This window comes from Mauremys mutica, chromosome 14 (assembly GCF_020497125.1).
Source record: "Mauremys mutica isolate MM-2020 ecotype Southern chromosome 14, ASM2049712v1, whole genome shotgun sequence".
Lineage (NCBI taxonomy): Eukaryota > Metazoa > Chordata > Testudines > Geoemydidae > Mauremys > Mauremys mutica.
Window position 1 is genome coordinate 20,341,905 of NC_059085.1, and position 13,570 is coordinate 20,355,474.

Sequence of the window (13,570 nt, forward strand, 5' to 3'; positions counted from 1 at the left end):
CGGAATGGTCAGTTTTCACAAAGGAAAGAGGTAAATAGCAGGTCCCCCGAAAGATCTTTACTGGGACCTGTGCTGTTCAACATAATCATTAATGATCTGGAAAAAGGGGTGAACAGTGAAGTGGCAACATTTGCAGATAATACAAAATTACTTAAGACAGTTAAGTCTGAAGTTGATTTACTAAGGGTTCTAATTAAACTGGGTTACTGGGTAACAAAACGGCAGATTAAATTCAATGTTGATAAATGCAAAGTAATGAACAATGGAAAAAATAATCCCCACTATACATACAATATGATGAGGTCTAAATTAGCTGTTACCATGCAAGAAAGAGATCTTGGAGCCATCACAGATAGTTCTCTGAAAACATCTACTCAATATGTAGCAGCAGTCAAACACACCCTAAAAGAATGTTAGGAACCATTAGGAAAGGGATAGATAATAAAACAGAAAATATCATGCCACTATAGAAATCCATGGTAATCCCACACCTTGAATATCGTGTGCAGTTCTCGTCACCTCATTTCAAAAGAGATATATTAGAATTGGAAAAACGTGTAGAGAAAGGCAACAAAACTGATTAGGGGCATAGAACAGCTTCCATATGAGGAAATATTAAAGACAGGAAATGTTCTGCTTAGAAAAGGGACAACTAACAGGGGACATGACATATCTATAAAACCATGGATGATACGGAGAAAGTTAATAGGGAAATGTTATTTACGTCTTCACATAACACAAAAACTAGGAGTCTTCCAATGTAATTAATAGGCAGCAGGTTTACAACAAATTTAAGGAAGTACTTCTTCACATAATGCGCAGTCCACCAGTGTAGCTCATTGCTATAGTTTTGTTCTCTTTGTGGATTTAGTTATAGCTTGGAAGATTTGTATTTTAAGGTGGCATGTATGGCTTTTTATTAATGACCTATATAAAAAAAAACCTATGTTGATTTTGTTCGGCTAAGCATTCTAACTGTTCAGGGTCAGATTCTGGAGTAAGGTACTAAAGGGGAGTAAGGATAGCATGGCCCACTTCAAGCATTGCTTCGAGGGAGTGTTGTGGAAAGTGCTAACTGTATTTAAAAATTTAAGCACAGTGTTAATCTCAGTATTTATGAGGTGATTACTATGGAAGGTCACCTTCCTGAAATGTTAAATCATTTCTGACAGAAGGAACATATGGGAAGCTCTGCAGGCAAAGTCATTAACATAGTTCTGCTTTGCAGTTTAAAAGAACCTTGCAAACAGGTCCCACTACTGAACTTCTGGCTAAGAGTATACTGCAGGTACTAGGTTGACGTGCTCACACGCATGTCTGTTCAGAGAGAAGCAGGACCTCACTTATCTATTCAGGGAGATTTCTGAGAGTTTCTCTCTGTGCTCTCTTTCTCCAAGCCTCTTCCTTTCCTCACCTCACAACTTCAATTATTATTACATGAGGAGCACTTCAAGATACTTTACAACATACACTCTCTATATGCTAGGTGTTAGAGATAGGGAGAGTGAGGTACAGAGGGTGCTGAATGACTTGCCCAAGGTCACACAGAAAGACTGTCTAAACTGGGAGTGGAACCCAAACTCCTGCCATCCATTCCTGTGCCTTAAACACAAGTCCATCCTTTCCTCGATTTTCCACATTTACACAATCTATGCTACTTCACATTGTTTTCTCTCTGCCTCACAGGATCTTTCCTTAGTCAATTACACATCCGTCAGACCCCTCCTACTTCCAACTGCCACTTTTAACTCCCATGGAACCTTCTCATTCCCTCCTTTTTCCACACTAATGGGGCATCACAAAGCATGTTTTGCCTACTCTCTGATGAGCAGTAGGAAGGAAAGGAATTTAATTACAATCAGCTCCATTGGATTAGATTCACTTTCTCCTCTACCCCATTCTCTCACTTGGCAAAATATTTTATTTCAAAAACTTCACAAAATTTGTATATATTTTCAAACTATTCAGCCAGCTCTTTAACCTGCCTTCCACCCCAGCAGCAACTGAATTGGAACGAAGGACACTATCTAAATATAAAACACCCTAATCTTTCTCCATGGGTCTTTTAATTTGCTGGATCCCACAGATCCAATTGTGAGTATTCTATTGTCTTCTATACATTAGCCAGTACACAGATCATGCTAACAGACAAGGCAATGAATAATAAAGCATATAGCATCTTTCATATACATTATTTTGTTTTCTTTCTACTATATTGCCAGTAGAATTTAAAAAGAAAAGTCAATCAAAAGAGGATACCCCCAGTTTCTAACATTCAACCCTCTAATATTAGAACAAAAACACAACACAAATTTAGTATTTGATTAAATAAAACATTTTTGGTCCAGTGCAGCACCAAAAACAAGTCTCAGGGTTACTGATTATAAAAATCTTAACTTGCAGTGGAAGGAAGACGCATGCTGTTCAGGTATTCCGCAGGTGGTGATGGGAACATATGAAGGATCTAAAGATGACAGTAGTGGGGATGTATAGGACATACATTGAAAAGCACAGATAATCTTTACAAGATTTGGAAAAGGGCAGCAGGATCCTCCACAGGGGAGTGAGGAGGAGGAGGACTAGAGTTTGAAGATGAAAGATCAGAGAAATCAAATGCAAAAGCTGCCGCCTCAGCAATTTGTCTTCCTCATGTGTGCCTTTATCATAGATTTGGGCCCTGGCTCACAGAGATATGGATGCAAATGTCATACAGTGGTCTGACTGTACAAATAATTATTTTAATAATACAGGGAAAATATGACCCTCTCCTTTGTATAGGTTGCCTAATTATTGTGACATGCTAAAGATCTGCAGACTCAGGCCATTGTAGGGTTGCCAATGTAACTCACCAGGTAGCTCTTTTAGCTTGTATTGGGGCTCAAAGCTTACAAGTAGTAATCATCTGCAACTTGGCTTAGAATGTGCAGCTCAAGGTGTCATGAAGGATCGTGTTCACTCAGCAAGAGTGCTTTTCGGAAGGAAAAATTCTAGCAGCTCATCAGTCCTACAAGGACAAAGGGAAAATTGGACCAGATATTAGAGCAGCAGGGAAAGACTGAGGAAGGTAAAGGCTGGAGGAAGCAGACTACTCTCCAGAACACACTATTGTGGAAGTAGTACATTTATTTCTTTTTCTAGTGGTAACAGTAGTTGTTTTCATAGTAGCTCCTTGTCATGTTCTGGAACAGTGTTTCTTGTTCTGTCGTATCTAAATTTGGATATCTTTTGTCTTCATACCTCAAAACGATGCTACTGTTCCACACATAAAATGGACAGATAAGGATGTTTCCACACAAATTAGAAGATCTACTAATTACCAGTACATGGGGGCCACACAGACTATTAAGAAAAAATCTTAAATTTACTGTTACTGACCAATTCTGTGTTGAACTAGGCACCCATGACAGTAACATTCAGAGTGATATTACTCCCGATTCAAACACCATTTATGATCAAACTTCTGAGACATAAGATAGAGTTCAACATCCTTAACATCTGAATCGTGGGGCACTTCTAGGAAATATTTGCATTGCTAGAACAGGTCTCTCTAAACAACTGCTGAGGCCAAAGCGAGAACAGGGGTGCCACAACTTAAAATCCAAACTCCAGGCTCAGAAAACCCACATGCCTTGCTGTTGCTTTAACCCCAAATGAACACAAGCTTCCCAGAGCCCCATCTTTGGGAGATTAGGAAAAAGTGCTAAATTTGAAGGTGGGTCAATGAGTAAACAATATTATAAAACTGCCCTTCCAAACTGAATACTAGACTTTGATGCCAGGACAAGGAGGGAGTGTTTTGTAAAATCTGAAAACAACAATATGGAGCTGAACTATACATGGAATATAATTTCTAATTAATTAATTTTAACAGCAGGCCACAGAGGCCTGCCGTTAGCTGAATATGCCTGGAATCCTGATGCGGCAGCACCAGCACCTAACCCATAACACGTCTGGATACTATCAAGTTACAAACAATCTAGGAGTTTCTGAGTTCCTGAGGAATTCACTCCCACCTAAGGGCTTGTCTCCACTTACTAGGGGATCTATGTGCGGTGATCAATCCCCCGGGGGTCAATTTAGCGAGTCTAGTGAAGACCCGCTAAATCGACCGCCAATCACTTTCCCGTCGACTCTGGTACTCCATCGGAAAAAGAAGCATAAGTCGACAGGAAAGTCTCCCATTGACCCAGCGTGTAGACACCATGGTAAGTCGACCTAAGGTACGTTGATTCCAGCTATATTATTCACGTAGCTGGAGTTGCGTAACTTAGGGCAGGTCTACACTTTGGGGCTAAGTAGGCATCCTGTTCACATCTGAGGTGTGTAACCTGACCTCCCCAGATGACTATGGGGTTTTCGGAATAATACTGGTAGGTTATTTTGGCTCTAAAGAGCATGTTTATGGACCACAGGTGATTAACTTCTTGCTATCCTAGGGCTTGTAAGTGCCATGTAATTTTCCATGTCTAAGGGCTTTTACATAGTATGGACAGTTACCAGGGCTAACTTAGCATCCTACAGTTGATCAGATCTTACTTGTCAGTGCCCTAAATATCCAGGGTATCAGCTCCTGAGGACAAAGCCTTTTAAGTCTGAAATGACCCTTTCTATCTTCACAGACTGTAGAAGACAGGACAGTGCAGGCCAGGCAAGAACTCAGTAAATACTCTTCCCTCATGAATTCTGTTCACTGGACACCCACAGAAGTCCTAGATCCTCCATTCTCAAAGGAACAATTCGTGCCAGTTAGCCAGTTTTACCTTAGACCACCAGTCCTGCATCAGACACAACACCTGAGCTCAATCATAGTAAAACAAAAAGAAATGTATTTTAAGAATAGAGATTCAAACAGATTCTCATCCCACAGTTCATTACAGCCTTTGCTGGCCCAAGGATCCAGGGCAGTCTTTCATGAAGCATCTCATTGTCTCAAGGTGCCTAATCAGCGAATGGCTCCAGGGTGTCTTTTTCCACCCAATGATATACTGACTCAGCCTTCTGTCTTTACTCACATACAGGGCAATCCCCTCACTGTCATACTGTTCCTCTTCACTTCCAAGTGGTTTCCATGGACACAGTATATCTTTGATGTTTTTCCATTGACTTTTCTGTGTTGTTGCAATAGTAGGCAATCAAACAATACAGTATATAATCCCCTCCTGCTTGAATGGACCATCACCAAGACACACGACTCCCTGGTGACTCACTTGTACTCCAATACCATGCAGTCATAATTTTCAAAATAGTTACATTATTCCTTAAATATTACCCATACACACATCTCACAATGATTATGGGTATCAATAAGTTACAAGCTTTCAGCAAACCTCACATTCTACCCTACATGGATAAATACCATGAAAGTGGTGTAACGGGTGCACTGAGTTTGTCAAGTCTGAGACAGGAGCTGCTTGTAAAGAACAGTGAGCCTTTTGCCAATTGGCACCAATGGACCTCTGTGTCACAAGCCCCTAGAGTTAACTGCCCCAAATGGCAGTGCTATTACTAGATCACTGCCTGCAGCACCTTCTGCCAAAGCCGGTACCTGCAAAGGACAGAAAGACCATTTTATAGTGTCTAATAAAGGTGTTAACCGATCACCATGTTACTGATCCACAGACCTCTGTGGTGGAATCGCAAGCTCTTTCTGCCAACAAGGTCGCCATAGATTTTGTGGTGTGTGCCTTGATGCCATCTAGTAGAGAAGCACCTGATGCTTTATATGCCTCAACAATGCATAGCTTGAGCCATCTAGCTAGTGGGAGCTTGGATACCCTGAGCCCTTGGCACTTCAGATGAAAGGAAACAAACAAGGAGCTTGGTCATTTAGTTGATTGATTCAGTGCTCTTCAAACATCTAAAATGTGCTACAGCTTTTCTATTGGGGCTGTGGCTTTGGACAGAATGAAGGGAGGACAATCTCCTGTGAGGCATAGAAAAATTAATTCACTGTAGGCAAGATCTATTCTGGGATTTTTAGCATCACCTAGTCATGGAATACACAGTGGGATTCCTGCATAGATAAAGCTGCCAGTTCAGAGACTCATGTAGCAGACATGATGGCGACCACAAAAATGGGTTTTGTAGGATAGTTAGACTGGAGATGTGCCAGTGGCTCAAAAGGGTAGGTTGTTAGGGCTTTTAACCCAGTGGTAGGTCACACTAGGAAAGTTTGGTCTAATCACAGGTTTAGCCAGCCTGACTGCTCTAAGAAATCCGGATACCTGAGGGTTCTCTGTCAAGGAACTAGAGAGCTCGTAAATAGGACGCTATTTCCAGATGACACCTGACATGCTATGAAGCTGGGCTGAAATCCCTTCTCTGTGGCTTCCTGAAGAAAATCCAGGAAAACTGAGATACCAGGATCCATGGGATTTTGTGTGTTCTCAACACCATAAGCTAAACCTAGTCCAGATGGAGAAGTAGGCTGTTAGTGTTGCAGCTCGCCTGCAGGAGAGTAAAGTTCCAATCACTTTGGGAGATAGTCTGAGCTAACCCTTCCCTTTCAATAGCCAGGCTATTGGCTGTAGCCAGTGTGGGTCTGGATGGAAGAATGGGCCTGGGTAAAAGATGTCTGGTCTCAAGGGCAGCTGAAATGATAGTTCCAATATCAGTTCAGAACTTTGCTGCTTCTCACCTTATCCTCTGGATCACCTTCCCCAGAAGTGGAAAGGGCAGGTCTTGTGACCATCTGTGTGAGGAGCATCCCTTCCCAGGGATTTGGGGTCTGCTTCCACAGTGAAGTTCTTTGCCCAGTTTTTGTTCTTATGATCGGCAACCTGGTCAGCTGCTGGAAGACTGCACTCCTATGAAATCAGAGTGAAGACCTCCTGAGTCAGACACCATTCTGAGTTGTTGACTGCACCAGACTGAGCATGTCTGCCTTTTGGTTCAGCTCTCCTTTCAATTGTATTACTCTTATGGAAGGGAGGGTCCTCTCTGCCCATTCCATTATCTCCATCACTTGTGCGGGCAGGGTTACACTCCCTGTTCTCCCTTTGTTTGTTGATATACACCACAGTGATCCTGCTGTTGGATTGGACCAGAACACATTCACCCTTTAGGTAGTTCTGGAACCTCTGTAGGGCTAGTTTGACAGCTCTGAGCTCCAACAGGATGCTGCTATGGTACCTTTCCCTGGGGTTCCAGGCATCTTGCACAGTTCCTGTGCCCCAGGCTGGCACTGATTGTACCTCCTGGTCTGAAAGGCCTATAGGAAGACCTTTTGCAGATGTGCTGTGTGATTGTCCACCCACTACAGAGAGATCAGCACCTACTTCGGAACCATTGCCATGTGTTACAGTGACCAGTTCCATGCTTTCAGGAGAAAGGCCTAAATGCACCTGATATGGGAACTTGCTCATGAGGTGATTCCTGAACACAAAACCAAGAGGCCAAGTAGCTGCAGACAATGAGCTATGGTCAGCCTGGCACACTTTACCAACATGGATATCAGGTTATGGATCTTGTGGAATCGACCAGTGATGGGTACACCTTTACCACAGAAGTGTCCATTTCCACTCCCATGTGAGCTATTTTTGAGGAGTGAGTCAAGCAGTAATTCCTGGTGTTTATCACAAATCCATGTGCTTGAAGCAGAGCTAGCATCTGGATTGTGGGTTGGAGCTCTGATCAAGGTGTCATCTAGGAAGAGATACAAGTGACTGCCCTGAAACCTGAACCTGCCTAACTTGGCAAAGACTCTGGAGGAAGAAAACGCAAAATAGGAGCATTTGGTATTGGTAGTGGACTGTGCCATATGCAAATCTGAGCTGTCTGTGGTGGCATGGTTTTATGGCAATGTGAAGCTATGCATCTGCTAAGTCAGGGATAGGCAACCTATGGCACACGTGCCAAAGGCGGCACGTGAGCTGATTTTCAGTGGCACTCACACTGCCTGGGTCCTGGCCACTGGTCCAGGGGGGCTCTCCATTTTAATTTAATTTTAAACGAAGCTTCTTAAACATTTTAAAAACCTTATTTACTTTACATACAACAATAGTTTAGTTATATACTATAGGCTTATAGAAAGAGACCTTCTAAAAACATTAAAATGTATTACTGGCACGCAAAACCTTAAATTACAGTGAATAAATGAAGACTCGGCACACCACTTCTGAAAGGTTGCCGACCCCTACGCTAAGTCCACAAAAATGAGGACATCCCCTTGGGACTGGTATGCTAGTCTCTCCATCCCATTTTCTTCATCTAGTTGTTGAGCCATTTGAGATCCAGGATGGCTCTGATACCCCTCACCCCCCATATGCTTCTGGACAATGAAGAAAATGAAGCATAGTCCTAAGAATCTTTCTTCTGAGGCAAACCTTTTTATTGCTCCTATGTTCAGGAGATAGGAACATAAGAATGGCCATACTGGGTCAGACCAAAGGTCCATCTAGCCCAGTATCCTGTCTTCCGACAGTGGCCAATGCCAGGTGCCCCAGAGGGAATGAACAGAGGAGGTATCATGAACTGATCCATCCCGTCACCCATTCCCAGCTTCTAACAGAAGCTAGAGACACCATCCCTGCCTAACCTGGCTGATAGCCATTGATGGACCTATCCTCCATGAACTTATCTAGTTCTTTTTGAAAACTATTATAGTCTTGGCCTTCACAACGTCCTCTGGCAAGGAGTTCCACAGGTTGCTTGTGCGTTGTGTGAAAAAAAAACCACCTTCCTTTTGTTTTAAACCTGCTGTCTATTAATTTAATTTGGTGACCCCTAGTTTTTGTGTTATGAGAACAATGTGAGATTTTGTTTTAACACCAACTCACATTGGATGGGGTCACACAAGAAGGGGGATTGGATGAAAGAGAAATAGGGCAGGGCCCTGAGTTCAAGGGAGTATTTACAACTCACTACCTCTCTCAACCACCTGTCTGTGGTTGACCGAGACCATTCTTCTTAAAAGGGCAGGTCTATACTGCCACTTAAGTCAATCTAACTTACGTTGCTCAGAGGTGTGAAAAAGACACCCACCTGAGTGATGAAAGTTAAAGCGAACCAAGTGCTGTCCACACTGGCACTATGCTGGCAGGAGATGCTCTCCTGCTGACATATCTTCTGCCTCTTGTGGAGGTGGAGTAATTATGCTGACGGGAGAGTGCTCTCCCGTCAGCATAGAGCACCTTCACCAGACACGCTACAGCGGTACAGCTGCACCAGTGCAGCACTGCTAGTGTAGACTTGACCTGAGAAGTGGGAAATTCTGCCTCCTAGATTCAGGCCTGGGAGGAGGCATGATCGTTTGTCATAGTGGGATCTTAGCCCTGGTCTACACTGGGATGTGGGGGGGGGAGGGAGAGCATATCTTAGATCGACTTACCTGGCCGTGAGGACGGCGGTGAAGCAACCGCTGCTGCTTCCTCATCGACTCTACTTCTGCCTCTTGCGAGCTGGAGTTCCGGAGTCGACGGGGAGCGCGTTCGGGGATCGATGTATCGCGTCTAGACGAGACACAATAAATCAATCCCCGATAAATCGATCCCTACCCGCCAATCTGCTGGGTAGTGAAGACCTGCCCTTAGAGATGGTGGCAGGGCCACCCAGAGGATTCCGGGGGCCCGGGGTCTTCGGCGGCGGGGGGCCCTTCCGTTCTGGGACCCGCCGCCGAAGTACCCCGAAGACCCGCGACGGGAGCCCCCCGCCGCCGAATTACCGCCGAAGCGGGACCCGCCGCTGAAGTGCAGCCCGGTCTTCGGCGGTAATTCAGCGGGGGGGGGGGGTCCCCGCCACGGGTCTTCGGGGCACTTCGGCGGCGGGTCCCGGAACGGAAGGGGCCCCCCGCCACCGAAGACCGGGCTGCGCTTTGGTGGCGGGTCCCGCTTCCCCCCCCATGCCCCGGCCTCGGCCCCGGCCTCTTACCCCCGGCTCCCTCCTCACCCGGAGTCTCAGCGCCTCGCCGGAACAGACGCAGCATGCGGCCGGCGGGGCCTGAGCTCCGTCCCGCTCAGAGCCGCGTGGTGAGGGGGCAGGGCTGGGAGCTCCCCGCCGAGCGGAGCTCCCAGCCCCGCCCCCTCACCACGCGGCTCTGAGCAGGGCGGGGCTCAGGGGCTCCGCCGGAGACATCAAGCGCTGAGGCTCCAGGAGAGGGGCGGAGGCGGGGGTAAGAGGCCGGGGCCGAGCAGAAGCAGATCTGGCAGAAGGCCGGAGAAGTGGCATGGATAGCATGGGCTGTGCTACAGCTTCTCACCGCCTGCAGAAACTGCAGACACGAGGGACTAGAACAGAGGTATCAGAGTTGTAGGATGCGGAATGACCTGCTGCGTAACACAGGTCATAGGTCTTCCCTGAATTAATTCCTGTTTGAATTAGAGCATTCTTGAATAACCACCAAGTTAGTTTTTCAACACTAATTTCTCTAACTTTTACTGCAAAAAATATTTTATTAAAAAGTCTGCTAGTTCACACTTAGGAATGATTTGTATATTCACAATGGACAAACTCAACATTGTCCAAAAAGGAAAACCACACATAGAAGCCGTGAGTAAAATCTCCACTTCCAGAGGAATAAAGTAATATATTTTTTCTTCTCCTCACTGGGACTAGGACACTGAACAATAAAGCAAAATACATCCATTCCTGGGCTGATAGGGGTAAAAATCTGATCAGAACAGTTAAAATATTGAGTACTTAGAAGAATCCAATTTGGTGTTCGCTACTAAAACCTCTGTGGAACTGGCACAACAGCATCAGAACACTAAAGTCTTCAAATATTCCATTTCAATCATGCAACAAGGCTTAACAGGTAAGCTCTAAAAATCCCCCCCTCCCAAAGGTTTATACAATATTTTACATCTTTAAAGTGTTCAATTCTTCCCAATTTTATTTGTCTTTGAATAAGGCTCCACCTTACATAATGAATAAAACGGATTGGTTTTTAGATGTAATGTCTGTATTCCCAGTTCTTCAAAGCCACATACACACACACACACATCCCCTAAACTTATTTTTCTAAATTGTGTATTTGAGATACTTTTGTTTTCATGAATTAAACGAATACATTTAAAAAAAATAATAAAAATTGTTTCATATATAAAAGTCCATCTTTGTCTTTATGCATCCACAATCAGTGACACTTCTTTCAAAATAGGTAATGTATTTTACAGGCATTTCACGGGTCTCAGTTTAAAATCCCTAACAAACACATTTGAGTAGATATCATTTAAACAATTTAAAAAAAAATCTTTTATATCACATTTCAATACAAAAATAGTTTTATTTGTTATTAGGTGTATTACTTCCCCGAATCCAAACTTTTACCTTAATGTAGGATCTACAGAAGGGAAGTAAAGCCTATTGAACTGATTTTCAGAAAGCTGAACACCCACAAAATGAAGTGAAAAATCAGGCTGAATATCTTTTGCAGGTTTCTTCTAAACTAACTTCCACAATAATTGCCTGTCATGTAGGAATTTATTATACTGGATGAAAGTGAATTTGACATAGCTTCTTCTTTGATAAGCCTCAAAGGACAAAAAATCCAAATGCTGATCATAATCTATGTACCTATCATACTTTGCTCAGGAAACTTGCCAAAGCTTCCCTTTCAATTCTGAACACAGCTGACAGTATACCTTAACTTTCGTAGGCATTCAGCCACTACTTAGATCCTCTAAAAAAAGTCTAGGCCTCTCATGAGTTCTCTCAACTTTTTAGGTAACTGTGATTTTATTTTTTTAACTAACTTCTTGTGGTATAATTTTGTGCCAGGGTACATGAAGGTTTGCACGCAATGAGAGTAAACTGTATTTATATATCCCAAGATTGCAACACCATTTCTTACCAGCATGAACATGAAATTTCCAAGTAATGCAATACTTTCATATGCTGAATCCAGCTTTAATATTGCATCTTCCCAGAGAGTATAAAATACATATAATGTAAGAAATGCAATGTTAACATAAAAACAGAACTCCCTCTCCCCAAAATTCTAGAATTCAAAACTTAGATATTTGACAATCAATAAAGAAAACCTTAAAGTCCGTTTCAAGTAGTCTTTTTTCCCCCTAATGTCTCTTGATAGGCAATGAATCTTCTCAAATTCATTTTGACATTGTCAAGAACACACAACTGATCTGTACTGTACTGTCCTTTTCCTTCTTTTCGCATCTGCAATAAAAAAAAATACACACACATATAAAATTAAGAAGGCAGCTTTTCAGATTAGGACAGCCAAGCACTCCTCTGGCAGGATATGATGCTCCTGCCTTTCAATAATTACACAGTTAAATCTGTAACATGTATTTAACCTCTGTAGATATTTAAGGGAAAAGACCTAGCACTGCACTCAGAAATAAAATGAAGTGCAAAGCACTCATATTTAATGAAGGGTCAATTGGTGGAGTATGACAGCCGCTTCTGCTAGAGTGAATTTGTTGTGCCCTAGAATGATGGGCTAGTAGATATTAGGCCATCCAGCAATAAACTACAGAAATAAAAATGTATCTATTTTAAAAGTATATTGGAGCTTCTAGCCTCCTGGGTGTCACCTGGCTAAAGGAACACAATGCTTTGAAAATTTACCCCCCTTTTAAAGAAAAAAAAATTAAATTTGAGGGATCGGAAGTTTCACTTGTATAATTTCACTTAACAGTACAGGATTCTGGTTAAGACCTATCTTAACTAAGCAGCAACAGGATAAATACATGCACATTTGGACACCCATGCAAATTAAAACAAGAAGTCAAACTAGTTTCAGAAGAGGATTTCCTCTCTCCTTTCTAAAGGTTAACCATGTTTGGCCCTCTCTACCCATGGAGGAATTCAGAGAATCAATGTACCAGGATTTCAGAAAAAGATGGCCAATAACTTAGACACCAAAGGCGCCTCGTAGTAAATATGGGATTAATTCTTTATGCACATGGTTAAACTGACTGTCAAGAAAGGAACTTTTCTTTCCATCTAAAGCATACTAAGAGTAAGTGAGATTTGTTTTTTTGCTCTCTTCTGTGCACTGAATTGTTTAAAATAATGTGGGCATATTTCACATAATTTCCTAGTAGTACAAGCAGCAAAACTAATCTCAAGTGTTAACTTAAACTGTATTTTGAGGCCTTGGACTGGCTACTAGTTTGCGAGATGCCTACCCTTATTTTGAAGACTGGCTGGAATTCTTTCAGTGCAGGGAGCAATTTAATCTGAACTGCTGCTTTTTCAGCCTCTGTCCCATCTGCAAAAACATCAAAGAGAGCATCCAGAGCTTCTCCAGCTACCACAAGAGAAGAATCCTTCATAGCAACCTCAAGAAGAAATTTTCCAATCATCTGAAAAGAGAGACTTATTTTTAAAAACATGGCATTATAAAACAATGGCACGTAATTGTCACTAAAGCAGTTTAGGGGTTGCTACCCATATATTTATTACCTTTAGTGTTTCAGCTGTATCTTCTATTTTTGCCAGCACGCTGCCAGCAATTCCCAGGATGCTAACTACATTTACTCTAACACTGATATTACCGCTATGAATACCAGCTTCACATAAAGTCATCAGCTGCTCAGGAGTCATACACTGTTTAAAAGAAAAGTAAATGTCAGACAAATTTAAATTTCCAGAGAAACACTATTTC

The 13,570-nt window shown here is 42.7% G+C and overlaps 1 protein-coding gene across 3 annotated transcripts in view; it reads right to left on the minus strand.

Moving 5' to 3' along the window:
• Positions 1–10,948: 10,948 nt before the first annotated feature.
• Positions 10,949–13,570, minus strand: part of HEATR3 (HEAT repeat containing 3) — a 34,995-nt gene continuing 32,373 nt past the window's right edge. For 2 of the 3 annotated variants that reach the window (XM_044987262.1, XM_044987261.1), the window contains exons 13-15: positions 13,369–13,512; positions 13,092–13,268; positions 10,949–12,114 (exon numbers count right to left, since the gene is read on the minus strand). In XM_044987262.1, the coding sequence (XP_044843197.1) occupies positions 11,992–12,114; positions 13,092–13,268; positions 13,369–13,512 (444 nt within the window). In that variant the 3' untranslated portion in view covers positions 10,949–11,991. Of the gene's footprint in view, positions 12,115–13,091; positions 13,282–13,368; positions 13,513–13,570 lie in introns of those variants that run through there. The other variant, XM_044987263.1, reaches the window with a different exon arrangement.